At 27.6% G+C, this 16,111-nt stretch overlaps 3 protein-coding genes across 3 annotated transcripts; all 3 read left to right on the forward strand.

Moving 5' to 3' along the window:
• The first annotated feature begins 4,929 nt into the window (after window positions 1–4,929).
• Window positions 4,930–6,170, forward strand: LOC110621892 (protein LURP-one-related 15). The gene is made up of 3 exons (XM_021766172.2): window positions 4,930–5,295; window positions 5,384–5,611; window positions 5,701–6,170. The coding sequence occupies exons 1-3, from the start codon at window positions 5,023–5,025 to the stop codon at window positions 5,845–5,847; spliced, it is 648 nt and encodes a 215-aa protein (XP_021621864.1). The 5' UTR covers window positions 4,930–5,022; the 3' UTR covers window positions 5,848–6,170.
• A 1,154-nt stretch (window positions 6,171–7,324) lies between these two features.
• On the forward strand, window positions 7,325–9,249 carry LOC110623545 (protein LURP-one-related 15). The gene is made up of 3 exons (XM_021768529.2): window positions 7,325–8,624; window positions 8,707–8,934; window positions 9,024–9,249. Exons 1-3 carry the CDS (start codon window positions 8,352–8,354, stop codon window positions 9,168–9,170), a joined length of 648 nt encoding a protein of 215 aa, XP_021624221.1. The 5' UTR covers window positions 7,325–8,351; the 3' UTR covers window positions 9,171–9,249.
• A 1,967-nt stretch (window positions 9,250–11,216) lies between these two features.
• LOC110623593 (protein LURP-one-related 15) lies at window positions 11,217–12,672 on the forward strand. The gene is made up of 3 exons (XM_021768589.2): window positions 11,217–11,711; window positions 12,027–12,254; window positions 12,348–12,672. Exons 1-3 carry the CDS (start codon window positions 11,439–11,441, stop codon window positions 12,492–12,494), a joined length of 648 nt encoding a protein of 215 aa, XP_021624281.1. The 5' UTR covers window positions 11,217–11,438; the 3' UTR covers window positions 12,495–12,672.
• Window positions 12,673–16,111: the final 3,439 nt, after the last annotated feature.

Here is a 16,111-nt window from a genome sequence, read left to right on the forward strand (position 1 = left end):
AAGCAAACACATTTCAACAATTTAAGTAATATTTTTTAAAAGAATAAAAAAAAAAATCTTTGTATGGAGAAGCATCAAAGGTATTTTTGCCAACTAAAGCTGACGATTGATGTGGATTCTACTTGTCTTATAAATGGACAACAGGACGATGAAATTGCACATGAGCGTTGAACTATCTTTTTAAATTTTTTTTTCCAATTTCTGGATGAGAAAGCCTATAACGCACCGTCTGCTTGTTATTGCTCCTGTGGCTTGCGGTGGGATTAAAAAAATATATTTGATTTAATTATTAAATACCGAGGATGAAATAAGTTAATTAATTTATATTAATTATTTATTAAAATTTTTTATAAAATTAATCGAACTGAATTAATTTAAAAATTTATTTTTAATTTTAAAAATTTTAATTATTTTAATTTGATTTTAATTAAAAAAATTAAAAAAATTAAACGAATTTAATTAATAATAATAATATATTATTTTTAATAATATAAAAATTAAATTATATTAAAATATTTAATAAAAAATTTATTAAAAATTTAAATTGATTTCAAATTAATCAGTTAAATTTAATTTGATTTCTGATCAAAATCAATTCGATTTTTATAAATATTCAAATTTTAATTTTTTATTTATTTCCATTGAATAACTAACAATAATATATATATATATATTATATATATATAATGTAATTTTATATTATAAAAAATTAAAAAATATTAGAAAACCAGTTGTGGGTCTCCTTACTACTCCACTCCATCTCATTGCACCCATACTCCATATTCGGATGCAGATTGGGGGAGAAAGACACTAATTAGGAAAGGGTCCCCTCTGCCTACGGCCTGCTCGCTACTCGCCTGGCTGACTACGGCACTGGCCTGCTCGCTACTCGCCTGGCTGACTACGGCACTGGCTTTTTTCTCATCGCAATTGAAGAAGAATCCGCTGTTAGTCTTTTAGCCACAGACGCTCTTGAGTAAATATCGGCTGTGGTCCTATCAGCTCAACCAGTTGCCGGTCTTATTTGCATAAGAAATGGTTTTGGCGGAATACGTTGTTTGTCATCTATATGTAGTCTTTTTTATCTTGAAAAAAAGAGTTGAATGTGAAAAATTATAATTATTTATTTTTTAAAATTATTGTTTAAATCGAATTTATATAATGTAAGTATATAGGATTTTTTATAATTTTTATTAATTTATTAATAATTTTATTAAATAATAATGCGACAATTATTGGACGTGCCTTATAGCCACACAAAACCTTTGATTCAAATACCTTGTACATATCTTGGGAGGGAGTGATTGAGACATGATGCACAAAAAGTAGCATTAATTAATTCCACTAAGGTTCCTTTCATCCTCGGTCCTTGCATTAGAGGGAGAAGTAGAAAGCATAATCGTTCATTTCATTATTACCTTAGTGTTCACAACTCATGTGCTCCTTTTTTCCATTATGTTTTGTGAAGCTACATCAAGCATTCAAAATTTAAATAAGGAATTAAAATTCGATTATTTAATCACACTCTATAAACTATATAATATAAATTGTGATACTCTAAATATTTATAAATTTGACTATTCCAAGAGATATAAAAAAAACTCCTATCACAATTCTAGTCCCTATACAAATAAGTTTTATAATAAAATAATTCTAATTCAAAATCTTTTATAATTTATGTATCAAAATGATTATCACAGTCGATTATCACTATTTTTAGTTTTTTCTTTATAAATCTAATCTAATAATTTAGAGATTTTATTAAGAGTAATATCGGTCTTTTAAAATTGTCAGAAATGGTGGGTCCCTATAGAATTTTCCATTAGAGTGAGTAGTGAAAGCATAATTGTCCATTTTATTATTGTCTTAGTGTTCATATGCTCTCTTCCCATATGTCTTTATTATAATATCACTGTCGATAAAATATCAAAGTAATTTTCATTTATAATCTCTCAATTGTCATATTTTTTAATTTAATTACTAAACTTCAATTTGATTCTTAAAAGTTATTAAGTTTAATTTAAATATTATCAAACTCTCTTTAACTTTTTATGACAAGTTTCTAAATTAATTCAATTAAAATATTATTTCTCATATAATTTTATATTTTTTAATTAAAATTTAATAAATTTTAAATATTTATACTTATAATGATATATTTATATTATGTTTTTCGTCCCTTTTATTGGCGTTTGTCTTCTTAGAATTAATTGTGTGAGAAATACCCTTATTTAGTAATATATTGAGCTTCATTGGCATTTTTTTTAGATTAGATCCAAACAAACTATTATTTTTTATGACGGATTCCCAACGTTGAATCAGGTCTTACACGATTCTTAATTACTAGAGTTTTTAGAGTTTTTTTTATATGGATTGAATTATTATTAACTGTGAACTTAATTACATTTTTTTTATCGGTCAATTAGACTTACATATGCCTATTTTATTTTTGCTTTATTGGTGTTTTTTTAGATTTTGATCATATAAAATTTTTAATTAAATATATAATAAAAATCAACTTATAATTAATATGACGTATTTTAATATAAAAACTTTAAAATAATGAACACATTTTTAACGATCTAAATAATATTTTTTAAAAGAATAAGAAAAACATACTTGCTCATAGTTGCAAATTGAGCCTACGGACTTTACACCATAATAATTGCAGCCAAAAAACAAGTTTAAATTGAAGTGTGGATCCCTTAGCATCTCTTTCGTAGAAAGAAAAGATAGAGAAAAAAAAAAAAAGAGAGTAGAATAGTAAGGAAAGTAAAATCTATATGTAAAAAAGAAACAGAAAATAATTAATTTTCTTATAAGATTGTTGTTTTACCAAAATAAAAGGAAATTATGTGTTTCTTTAATGATTCTGATGACCGCTAGTTTTCACTATCCGGAATAAGATTTAGCTCATGATAGTAATCTGATTCAAAGGTCATGGGGCCTCTTCAATGAGCCGGCCTGGACCACCCAGCCTTAAGGTCGGGCCTCCCGTGGGCCTCGGCCCTTTCGCATCAAGTTCGGTCCGGGATGCGACAGGAGAAAAGATAATCGGCCCATCCTTTCAGTCACCTCGCAGCCCTGTCTACACGCGCACCGGGAGAATTAAATGGCCGTCCGGCTTGGAGAGAGTGTCTGACGGTTTCGCATGTACGGACCTGTATGACAAAGATAAAATACAATTACACTGAGGGGCCGTTAGGCATCGCTAATAGACAGAAAGGGAAGAAATAAAAGAAAGATAGCACATTCTCTCACCTAAACTTACCCGACCATCGTAAATTCTATTTTTCTCTAAATCTCATATCATCATATTGAATGAAAAGAAAATTGAAAAAAGAGATGTTTCTACATAATAATAATAATAATAATAATAATAATAATAATAATAATAATAATAATAATAATAATAATTTTTAATAATATGATGAAAATAAAATTGTTTTTTATTCTTATATCTCTCTTCCAGATTAATTTTGTTTTTTATTTGTTCTCTCATAAAAATTACATATTTAAATAATAAATAAACAAGAAGGAGAAATTTTCCTATTTTTTAGATTCATTTTATTATTATTATTTAGTTTTTTTAAATAATTAATATTTAATGAGATAATTTTTAATTGTTTTTCATATTATAAATTAAATTCAATAGTAGTATTTAATAAAATATAATTAATAAGAATTAATAATGTTTTTAAAAACATTTCAAAAAATTTATGAATTATTACTATTTAGTTAATATTTGATATTCATTTTATTTATTTTAAATATTTAAATGATAATAAAAGTAAAAATTGATAAATTAAATTGGTAAAAAAAATTGTACTACTTAAAGAATTAAAATTTATATTTAATAACTGAAATTGACATAATAAAAAAATATATTAGGAGAGAGAAGAAGGAAAAAAATATTTTTATTTATTTTTCTTTTATATATTATATTAATATGTAAATTGATTATTATTATTTTATTTTATTTTTAAAAAAAATTTCAAAATATTTTAAATTTTATTTATTTCACAGAAAATAATTTATATTTAAAATAAATATAAATATAAAGATAATAAAAAAATTATATTTTTTAATATATATAAAAAAATAAAATGTATAAAAATTATGAGAGGAAAAAGAATATTGTAATTAACTTAAATAATACTAATAGTTGAGTAGTTAATTGTAGGGGTGAGCAGTATTCGGTTCAAACCGAAAAAATTGACCGAATCGAATTGATTTAAAAATTTAGTTCGATTTTTTATACATTTCGGTTCGGTTTGGTTTTTAATTTTAGAAATTTCGGTTATTTCGGTTCGGTTCAGTTTTAATCAGAAAAAAATAGAAAAAACCGAACCGAACCGATTAGTGATAATAATATGTTTTTTCAATAATATAGAGAAATTAAATCATATAAAAATTAAAATATTTTAATTAAATTTTAAAATATTAAAAATAAAGGGTAAAAAATTAAAAAATTATTAAAAATTGAAATCGATCAAACCGAACCGAATCGAACCGAATCAGACCGGTTCGGTTCGATTCGATTTCTGACCAAAATCGGTTCGGTTCGGTTTTCATAAACACTAAAATTTCAATTTTCGGTTTATTCGGTTCGGTTCGGTTTTAAACCGAACCGACCGAATAATCACCCCTAATTAATTGGTTAAATAATTTATAATTATTTTGATGGTAATTAATTAAATATTATAAAAAATAAAATTTCAATTCACACCGTCAAACTTTGAATAGTTAATTACTAAACAAAAACTTTAAATGCTTCGCCGGACGGAGTCTAAACGTTGAATTCTAGACCAACTGACTGTTACGCAGATTTAAAATAAACAAATAAAAGTAATTTTTTTTTCTCAAAAAATAAATAAAAGTAGGATTTACTTTTCTTTTTTTTTAATAAAAAAGTAGGACTTAGTTTGTTCACGACAAATGCATGATCCGTCCCTCTGAGAGGTATATAACCAAAGCATAAGGGGAGGACCAGTATTATCTGTCGAGCCTTGTTGAGGAATTATGAATTCGGGGCAGAGCAACCCAACTCCAGCGATGACAAGTAGCCAGCCACTGGAGAAACCAGTGGTGGTGATAGGGCCACAGTTCCTGGCGCAGTATCCGGTGGATCTCACTATCGCCAGCAAGCTCTTGACTCTTGGAGAAAATAATTTTTCAGTCACTGACGTCAACGGCACTCTTATTTTCAAGTTGAAGAGCAAGCTCTTAAGCATCCACGACCGTCGTTTTCTGCAAGACGCCGCCGGCAAAACCCTTGCCACTCTCCGGCAGAAGGTATGTCCCTCTGCATACTCTGTCAATTACCCATTTGATCCGATTGTTAACTAATATATCTTTTTTTCCAAAAAAAAAAAAATTGCAGATAGCGACTGCCCATCGGAGGTGGGAGGTTTTCAGAGGAGAGAGCACAGACGCTAAAGATCTGCTTTTCAGTGCCAAGAAATCATCAATAATCCAATTCAAGACGGGATTAGATGTATTCTTAGGCAGTAATACATCAGAAAATGTTCCTGATTTCAAGATCAAAGGAACTTGGAAGGAGAGATCCTGCACAATATATCTTGGAGAGTCCAATACCATCATTGCACAAGTAATTAATTAAAACCAAGATCAATTTCGCATATAAATAAACTACATCTTCTTCAAATCTGGAGACTAATTGATGGGTTATTTTTGCAGATGTACAGGAGACACACTGTGAAGACGGCTCTGTTGGATGCAGACAACTTTGCTGTGACAGTGTATCCTAATGTGGATTATGCCTTCGTGGTGGCTCTTGTGGTTGTTCTTGATGAGATCAACGATGACCGCAGGGGAGATGATTAAATATTAATATCATTTGTGTATGTTATTATGGAATTCCCCAACTAGCTATGGAAATAAAAGTGGGTTGTGCTCTGGATTGCAGAAAAGTTCTGGTAAGAACATGTAATCTCATGTCTAGTTATGATTAACTTGAATGGGTGTATCATGTATGTTAGGATTTAGCTTGAATTGCGTGCATTTGAAATAAGTGGTGTTGTCGTTGGCCTTTAAAAGAGTGTAAATGAGTTGACAGAGGTTTGAAGTGCTCAACCGTTAAATTTTTGTTCAGCTCTAGCTCCGGTTTAAAAAAGCTGGATACGTGTTAATGAGAGAGTTTCATTCTAGAGACTCGTCCCTCTTTGCTTGCTGGGATATGCCACTCTCTTTTACCCCCACTGAGTAGGTGAGAGCTTTCCCCTTAGTCTAAAGTGGAGGCCTCCATGTTGGGATTTACATATATCGGTTGTGTTTTAATTTTTATTGCATGTTCTTTATTTTTTTTAAAAAGTAATATTTTATTAATTACAGTGAAACCCAATGTTATAAACTCAAATATAAAAAATATATATATATATATAATTCAAACTCAAAAAGAAATGCTAAAGTTAATAGTGTGAGCCAGTATTCTGTTACCGGTAAATCTCAATGTTATAAGACTATCTCCAAACACTGCCCCAAATTTCATTTTAGCATTGAAGATAGAGCCTCCAATGCAGCGCCAAAACGGCGCTGCGCTATTTGGCTTAATATTGTAGGAGCACCATTTTTTTTTTAAATTTATAATATAATTTAAAATTTATATCTTTTTTTATTTTTTTAATTTATAATATAATTCAAAACTTATATATATTTTTAATTAAGTTTAATTTTTTTTTTCACTCTCATAATTTATTATATTTTTAATTTATTTTATACTTTTATAATTATTGAAATTTAATTTAAATTAATATATTCACAATTATAAATAATATTTATAATAAATTAATTTATTTATAATATATTATATAGAATAATATAAATAAATAAATTTATTTATAATATATTATATGATCATATAAATTAGCTTGTAATTTTTTATTGATAATTTAATATATATGAGTTTATTTTATTTTTAATTTGCTAATTAATATTTAATTAATGCATGTTTATAATTAATATTTAAGTAATGTTTTTTTATAATTATTATTTAAGTAATACATTTTTATAATTAATATATTTTTATTTATTTATTTATAAAATAATTAAATATTTAAATATTGGATGAAAATATAAAATATATAAATATTTAGAGTGAATATATAAAATTATATGAATTTTTTGAGTAAAATATATAAATAAAATTAAAATAAAATAAATAATATAATATTAAAGAGAGAGAATAATATAAATAAAATATGCTTTTTGATGTTAAAAATGGTGCAAAAGATTGAAGATAATATTGCATTATTTTAATGTAAAACACCAAAATAGTGTAAAATGGTGCATAGGGTTGGAATGGCCTAAGCTCAAATATAAAATACATATATGAAATCCAAGCTCAAGAAGAAACCCTAAAATTAATAGTGAGAACCAGTATGCTGATGTTACCGTCTCCTTCATCGCCATCTCTACTGCACAGTTGTGCCTAACAAATTTTTAATTGTCATACCCAAATAAGCAAGCTTGCTGATGACTAGAAAAGGTAAAGAAGCCACTACAAGGAAGCCTGAATCTCATTGTATAAGGAGCAATATAAATTAGTTATCGGAACAGAACTCTCCAAATCGCCTCTTTGATACAAGCTAAAGATTCCATTAAAGCCCAAACAAACAGAGAGACCAACTTGAACCCAAATGAACTAGAGTGGAAAGCTATAAGGGCACATGCAACTAGAACAACTTGATCTAAGGGGAAGAGATAGTCAAAACGGCCAAAAAAAGACAAGCCAAAGAAATCATTGCTGTGTGAGTGGTAAACAAAGCCACTTTTATATATGTGATTTGAAGATCACTCTATGGTATGTGTGTCGATATAGATTCTAAGAATAGACGATTATCTCGCCTTAAAATTTATCTCATCTGAGTCTAGAAGAAAAATAACTAATAAAAAAAAAAATTGAGTATGGAAGATGAAACCTCCTGAAATTGCAATTCTGATAAAAAAAATGAGGACGAATTACTCAAATGATTAAGAAAAAAACAAAGAAAAGAGTTTTCTCTTTTTATGGTTTTATTTATTTCCATATAGATGTATGGGTTAAAACTATATGAAATATAGTTCAATTGGACAATAAAAGCTCACTATTACATATTTTTATAATTTAATTCAAATACTTTAATTTTTTATTTATTGTCTGAATTTTTTATTTTTGTATAATTTTAATCAATTTTTAAAACCAACATTTAATATGTATGTACGCCATATATAATAAGTATTTCATAGGGTCTAAAAAGTAAATTTTAAAATATTAAATTTCGGTTGCTAATTTTAAAACTTTGCTAAAATTACAATCAATTAAAACCTGTGTTCAGACTTGTTGAGGAATTATGAATTCGGGGCAGAGCAACCCAATTCCGGCGATGACAAGTGGCCAGCCACTGGAGAAACCGGTGGTGGTGATAGGGCCACAGTTCCTGGCGCAGTATCCGGTGGATCTCATTATCGCCAGCAAGCTCTTGGCTCTTGGAGAAAATAATTTTTCAGTCACTGACCTCAACGGCACTCTTATTTTCAAGGTGAAGAGCAAGCTTTTAAGCATTCACGACCGTCATTTTCTGCAAGACGCCGCCGGCAACACCCTTGTCACTCTCCGGCACAAGGTATGTCTCTGTATGCTCTCTTAATTTCCCATTTGATCAGATTGTTAACTAATATATCTTTTTTTGATAAAAAAAATTGCAGATTGCGACTGCCCATAAGAGGTGGGAGATTTTCAGAGGAGAGAGCAAAGACGCTAAAGATCTGCTTTTCAGTGCCAAGAAATCATCAATAATCCAATTTAAGACCGAGTTAGATGTATTCTTATGCAGTAATACATCAGAAAATGTTCCTGATTTCAAGATCAAAGGAACCTGGAAGGAGAGATCCTGTAGAATATATCTCGGAGAATCCAATACTGTCATTGCACAAGTAATTAATTAAAACTAAGATCAATTTCACATATAAATAATATACCTCTTCTTCAAATCTGGAGACTAATTGATGGGTTATTTTTGCAGGTGCATAGGAGACTCACTGTGAAGATGGCTTTGTTGGATGCAGACAACTTTGCTGTGACTGTGTACCCTAATGTGGATTATGCCTTCGTGGTGGCTCTTGTGGTTGTGCTTGATGAGATCAACGATGACAATAGTGATGATGATTAAATATTAATATTATTTATGTATGTTATTATGGAATTCCCCAACTTGCTATGGAAATAAATTGGGTTAAATAAGTGGTTTTATGATACTAAAGATGCCAATAAAACTTAAAAGAATAGAGAGACCATCTTGAACCCAAAGGAACTAAGATAGAAAACATTTAAAGGGCACATGCAACATTAACAACTTGAGCTAAGAGGAAGAGATAGATCACGACAGCTTGAAAAAAAAAAATAAAGAAACTACCGTCATGAGAGATAGATAAGACCCCATTTACATTTGTGATTTGAAGGTCACGTTTTCTTATAGATTGGTCACTAGCAGCACATCTTCATTTTAGCAAATATCACTACAATCAATTTAAAAAAATAAGATACTAAATTTAAAATTCAAGCATTTGAATTAAAATACAAATGATTACTTTTATAATTTTTATTCACTTTACCTTTTTATTCATATTAAAAAATATAATTTTTTTATTAATTTTTTTATTATATCCATTTTAAATATATTAAATTTTATTAAATATTAAAAAATATTTTAAAAAAATTCTTAAAAATAAAATAAAATAAAATAGAATTATAATAATCTATTAATAATTTAATAATTATTAAAAAATATTAAATTAAACAGGTAAAAACTGCATCCCTATTAAATATGACCACAGGCCATATGTAATTAGACATGGTTAAGCCCGAACTCTACTTGAAGTCGAAGGGCCTTCAGCCTTGTAGTTAGGCCGAGCTAATAGCATATGCTAAAAACTATACATTTTCATTCACTTGCTCTTTCTTCACCAATGTATAATATACGGCATTTTTTTAAAGATTCCGAAAGCTATACAAACTGGTATAAGAACTATATAACCACGGAGAAAATAAAATTAAACTCGAGCCCCCAATCAAAAACCAAACTAAAATATAAATTCAAACTTAATTAAACCACCCAAATCAAAGAAACACACCATCAGCAACTGTTCACCGGCTCACCTCAATCTGCAACTTCATGAAAACCATTGCCCTCATTAAAAAAAAAACCAGAATTTAGGAGCACGCAGTATTCGATTCAAATTGAAAAAATCAATCGAACCGAATTAATATAAAAATTTAGTTCGATTTTTTATTTATTTCGATTCAATTTGATTTTTAATTTTAAAAATTTCAGTTATTTCGGTTCTATCCGATTTTGATCAGAAAAAAAATTAAATAAGCCAAACTGAACTAATTAGTGATAATAATATATTATTTTCAATAATATTAAAAGATTGTATCATATTAAAATTAAAATATTTCAATTAAATTTTAAATACTAAAAATAAAGTATTAAAAATTAAAAATTTATTAAAAATTTAAATCGATCAAATTGAACTGAATTTAATCGAATCAAATTGATTCAATTCAATTTGATTTTTTATCAAAATCGATTCAATTTTTTTAAATACTAGAATATCGATTTTCAATTTATTTAGTGAATCGAATATTGACCCTACTACAATCTACACGAAGAAAAACAAATCACTTTTAGATATTGTTTTATTAAAATTATTTGTTGCTTTTAAAAAATTAATAAATATTAATTGGATTTTTTTTCAATGTTATTCTTATTTAACAAAAATAATAACTCTATTTATAATTTTTAAAATATATATTATTATTTTATTCTTTTATTGAATTATTTTATTTTTTAATTAGATTAATAAAGAAAATTTTCTGAGGCTAGAATAATTAAGATAGATTAAAAATGTCTATTTTAATATAATTTAAATTATTAATAATTTTCATAATTATGGTATGTAAATTTTAAACTATTGCTAAAGGCGGAAGGAAAAAGTATTAAATAAAAAGCACATGCACAAATATATCGGATACGAAGCACGGAATGCTACCACGTCAACAAATCATCCAATCAAGCACCGCCAAGTACTTGACATGTGGCCAGTTGTATCATATTGCTTCATGCATCAATTATTTGTCGCATTTCATAAACGCATTCGTAACGCATACTGGACATATTTCGCGGTCTAATATTCTTAATCCGGCGCGTTCCAATCTTACAATCAGGAAAAGCACGTGTACAATAACCTTGCCTCCTTCCATGCAAAGCAAAAGCAACCACCCTCTATATACAATCCCATCCGATCCGATCCGATCCGATCCAATCCATATCAGCGCCAACGCAAGTCGAAAACCTAAATCCTTTGATTGCGAGCTTTGTATCTCCGTGGTTTTGTTTTTAATTTCAGCTTGTATTTCATTTTTCGTGTGATTAATCATGGCCGGTCAACAAAGCAATCCGATACCGGCGATGACAACTTATCAACCATTGCAGTCCCCAGTGATGGTGATCGGACCACAGTTTTTGGCACAGTACCCGGTGGATCTGAGAGTGGCTGCCAAGCTTTTGTCTCTTGGAGAATGTAATTTGGGCGTCACCGACGTTAATGGAACCCTTATTTTCAAGGTGAAAAGTAAACTATTAAGCATTCGTGATCGTCGCTATTTGCTTGATGCCGCTGGTAACATTCTTGCCACTTTCCAGCAAAAGGTTCCTTCTATCAACTTTTATTTATCTCTCCTCTGTATTTTATTAGTAGCTTGTTTTTGCCCTTTAGAGCCCCTGCATGAAATAAATCATTAGAAAAATTCAATTGAATTTTTAGCATGGATTCTACTTTTTAATTGCAATATTTTAAGTTAAAAATTGAAATTTGTATATTTAGATATGAAAATTAATAATAAAAAAAAAACAACAATGGAATTAAATTTTTATAAAATAAATTGATAGGATAATGATGAGCTTAAACTCATCATCGTTGGATGGAGTTGCTCTTTTGACCATGGAGTATTGATTCATGTTCAGATATTGACTGCGCACAGGAGATGGCAAGTTTTCAGAGGAGATAGCACAAACGCCCAAGATTTAATTTTCAGTGTGAAGAAGTCTTCAATGATCCAATTGAAATCAGAATTAGATGTATTCCTAGCTACCAACACTGCAGAAAATGTTCCTGATTTCAAGGTCAAGGGAAGCTGGTCTGAGAGGTCATGTATCATATACCTTGGACTATCCAATATCATCATTGCACAGGTAATTAAAGCTCTAATCCTTAAAAAATATTATGATCACAGAATTACCTTTACGATAATTAAGGTGATGTTAATTAATGGGTAATTAATGCAGATGCATAGGAAGCACACACTTTCAAGTGTTGTGTTTGATGCGGATAATTTTGGCGTGACTGTGTATCCCAATGTTGATTATGCCTTCATAGTTGCACTTGTAGTGATTCTTGACGAGATCAATGAGGATCGCCGTGGTGATGATTAGATAGCAACGTATTGATGTTTATAGAAGAATGGTTTGCATTTCTTTGTTGCTTTCTCTTTGAGAACACATGTTATTTAGATCATAAACAGTGGAGGTTGATAATGACATGAACTGTTGAAGAGAACTTTAGATTCTAAGTTGTGTGTTTCTTTCCTCATGAAAGCATTGTGACATGAACTGCTGAGGAGAATTTATTGTTGTTCTTTCTTCTTTGTTCTTCTTAATACATATTAGACAGGATGGATGTGTTGAGAAGTTGGAAAATTAGAAATAATTAATTGAACTAATTTTTAATTAATTTTTATTGGTGAAAGTTATAGAATTTTGAGTATGAAAAAAGACAATTGGAGATAACAATTTTATTGTTTATGTATTTTTGTGTTCTAATTCAATTGCTATAATTTTAAATTAACATTTTTATTTTTATATATTGAAAACCGACTATCTCCCAGCAACCAAGGGAGTAATCTTTCTAAAAAAAATAGAGACAGATGCACGTGATTGACCCATATTTGATTGGTGATCTAAATTTTTTTTGTTTTAATTGGTGCAATAGTAATTTGAATTTAAGATGCTTATATTGGAATTTTGTAAGACATAATATAATATGTATAATATTATCACTCTTTTAAATTTAAATAAATTTTAGAGTTAATAGTAAAAAAGCTTTTTTTACTAATTAAGTTATGATTTTTTTAAAATTGTTTTAATTTTACCGTTACTTCTTCAGGTAAGAATTAATAAAATTTATCATGTTATTTATTCTGTCGTCACTTGTGCATGTAAGAATTAATAAATTTCATTATATTACTTATTCTTTTGTTATTTGTGTAATTAAAAATTAATAAAATTTATCATGTTATTTAAATCAGCCATTTGTGCAGTTATATTTTCGTAACCTTAACATGCTACAACAATAAAATTGATTGATAATGATGACTGACCGTTTCTTTATTGGACCCAAGATGAGAACTATAGCTTAAAAGTTATAGTTTTTCTTAAGTAAAATCGATCCAGCGTCTCGAGTGTGCAGAGTAGGTCGGGTTCATTATGAGTCTGGATTCAATGAGAAGAAGTCCGGTCCATGAAGTGATGTGAGAAAAAATAGCAGGTTCAATCACTTCGCAGTCCTATCCGCATGCGCGCCGGAGAGAATTAAATGGTCGTCTGGCATGGAGAGAAGTTCTGACACATCCGTATTGACAGAGACAGCTAATATTGTAGCAGAGAGACAGATATACATCACAAGAGAGAAAAGGAGATTCTCTCTCTTCTTCCTTCTGCTTCATGAACTCTATTTTTCTTTATTTTTCTCTCTGTAATTCTTGTCTATTCATACTATTCTAGTTCATAAAATCTGATTTGAACGTCGAAGTGTTTTCACCGGACATCCTTGGTAGACCCCTGACCATCTTTCTTCATTTTGCATATTTCTTTTTCGAATCAAGTATTGAGGGACACATATGATGAATCAAAAAAAAAATCAGAGGAAAATCAGATCTATCAAATAGAGCAGGATGAAATTTTAAATTTATCAGATAATAATTTAAAAATTGAAATAATAATTTAAAAATTAAAATAATAATTTAAAAGTTTAAATTAGAATTAATATAAAATTTTTTAATAATTATTTATTTTATTAATTTTTTGTAAAATGAAAATTTGAATTTATTATTTTATAATTATATTCTTTTAGTTATATTTAATTAGATAATTAAATATTTAATTTATATATTATTAATTTTTTTCCCGAATAATATTAATTTTATTATGAATATAGTACTTTCAATCTTTTTATTTATTATTTTTAAAAAATTTTAGAATAATCTATTACTATAACACTTGTCATTATAAAAATAAAATCAAATGGCAATTTTTAACATAATGCAGTAAATTAAATAATAAATTTTAGAGTAAAATTTAGAATTTCAGCTTTCATATTTATTTTGAACACCAGAATTTAAGAGAAGTTGGCAAGGGAATTTTGTGGTTGCAAAAGGAATAGTAATCTAATTCCTGATCTGACTAATAGGGAAAGAAAGAAAGGAAGGAATCCATTGAAGGAACAGCAAGACACAAACCTATGCTTAATAGAACAGAACAATCCTGTCCCTGGCCCATCCTCCTTGTCTCTTGGTTTTTTTTTTTTTGGACCAAAGGGTATCTATTTTGCATGCAGCTGGGCCATCTATCTGCTTTCATGGTTTTTTGAAACTAAAGAAAGTATTTTTCATACGAGAATTAATTTTTTTAATTATTAATTATATAAAATTTAGTGCATTAATGAAATTTTTCTTTAATTATGTTTATTTACGTGTATAAATAATGACTGAAAAATTAAATTTTATATGAGATTGCGTTTTCATTTTAAAAAGAATTATGAATAGAGTTGGTCAATTCCAAAAGCATTTCTTTTGCAATTGGTAGTTAATGGAGTATAATGCATATGTTACAAAATTAAATGTATTGTGATCTTCTTATTTACGAAGAAGGGCAAATGGTTTCCGAGATTAATTAATATTGTTCATATCATAATTTTTTAAGTATGAATTTATAAAATAAAAGAAAATAATGGATGGATTGTTTTAGTTGATACTCAAATCAGTATATGTGATGAGTAAATTATAAAATTAATAAGGTAGGATATGGAGTTTAGATAAAATAAGATATAAAATCTTATGAATAATATACTATTATATTTAGATTCTCCGAATAATTGATGTTATTTGAATTATTAGATCTAAATTGAATATAATTTTTTTTAAAAATATTATTTAATATCATCAAACAACTCATTAGATAATTTTTTTAATTTTCAAAAATTTTAGTAACATTATAAAAATTCAACTAATTAATTTCTTTTTAATTTTAACTGGTAAATATTTTATTATTTAATTTTTATAATTTAAAAAAATTATTAATTAATCTTTTAAATATATAAAAAATCTATTAATTGTCTTTTTATATTAAAAATATTTTAAAATTTTTTTATAATATTTAATGATTAAAATTAATAAAATGATCAATTAACTTTTTAAATTGTAATATATTGAAACATAATATATTGAAATGTGTTTTTTTAAAAATAAAGTAATTAGTATTTAAAAAATACACACTTTTTTTTTCAATTGAGCATGCAGTGAACTGCCCCCAGACACTTATTGGTTAATTTTTTTTTTTTTTTTGAAATGAATCTAATGATACAATCGTGTTGTATTATGACCAGAGAACTGTAAGGTAAACATTAAAAATTAGCTTACAAAAATGTGCCATCTAATCTTTTAATGATGTTTAAGAAATCGCCACATTCACAGAATTAATTAAATAATTTCACAATATTTTTAATATTTATTAATTAACAATTTTATTATTAAGAGTTTTTTTAATTTATAAAATATTAAAATAAATATTAATAACATATAAATAATAAGACTCATTGAAATAATGATACGTGTACACGAGATTTAGAAAAGTTTCATAAATCTACCTCATTGGTCCGATCGGTCAGTAGAAAATTTGACCTACTGAGTTACAAAGATCATAACAACACTCATGACTCTATTAAAATTCGGAACAGATGGATAGACTCCTTCAAGGTTAAGTATTGGAGGTAAGTT

This window comes from Manihot esculenta, chromosome 9, assembly GCF_001659605.2.
Source record: "Manihot esculenta cultivar AM560-2 chromosome 9, M.esculenta_v8, whole genome shotgun sequence".
NCBI classification, from domain to species: domain Eukaryota; kingdom Viridiplantae; phylum Streptophyta; class Magnoliopsida; order Malpighiales; family Euphorbiaceae; genus Manihot; species Manihot esculenta.

Excerpts from the sequence above, each read along its gene's own strand:
- LOC110621892 (XM_021766172.2), top strand. The coding sequence starts at position 5,023 with ATGAATTCGGGGCAGAGCAACCCAACTCCAGCGATGACAAGTAGCCAG. Across the intron at positions 5,296-5,383 it reads TTGCCACTCTCCGGCAGAAG|ATAGCGACTGCCCATCGGAG; the intron begins GTATGTCCCTCT and ends AAAAAATTGCAG. Across the intron at positions 5,612-5,700 it reads CCAATACCATCATTGCACAA|ATGTACAGGAGACACACTGT; the intron begins GTAATTAATTAA and ends TTATTTTTGCAG.
- LOC110623545 (XM_021768529.2), top strand. The coding sequence starts at position 8,352 with ATGAATTCGGGGCAGAGCAACCCAATTCCGGCGATGACAAGTGGCCAG. Across the intron at positions 8,625-8,706 it reads TTGTCACTCTCCGGCACAAG|ATTGCGACTGCCCATAAGAG; the intron begins GTATGTCTCTGT and ends AAAAAATTGCAG. Across the intron at positions 8,935-9,023 it reads CCAATACTGTCATTGCACAA|GTGCATAGGAGACTCACTGT; the intron begins GTAATTAATTAA and ends TTATTTTTGCAG.
- LOC110623593 (XM_021768589.2), top strand. The coding sequence starts at position 11,439 with ATGGCCGGTCAACAAAGCAATCCGATACCGGCGATGACAACTTATCAA. Across the intron at positions 11,712-12,026 it reads TTGCCACTTTCCAGCAAAAG|ATATTGACTGCGCACAGGAG; the intron begins GTTCCTTCTATC and ends ATTCATGTTCAG. Across the intron at positions 12,255-12,347 it reads CCAATATCATCATTGCACAG|ATGCATAGGAAGCACACACT; the intron begins GTAATTAAAGCT and ends TAATTAATGCAG.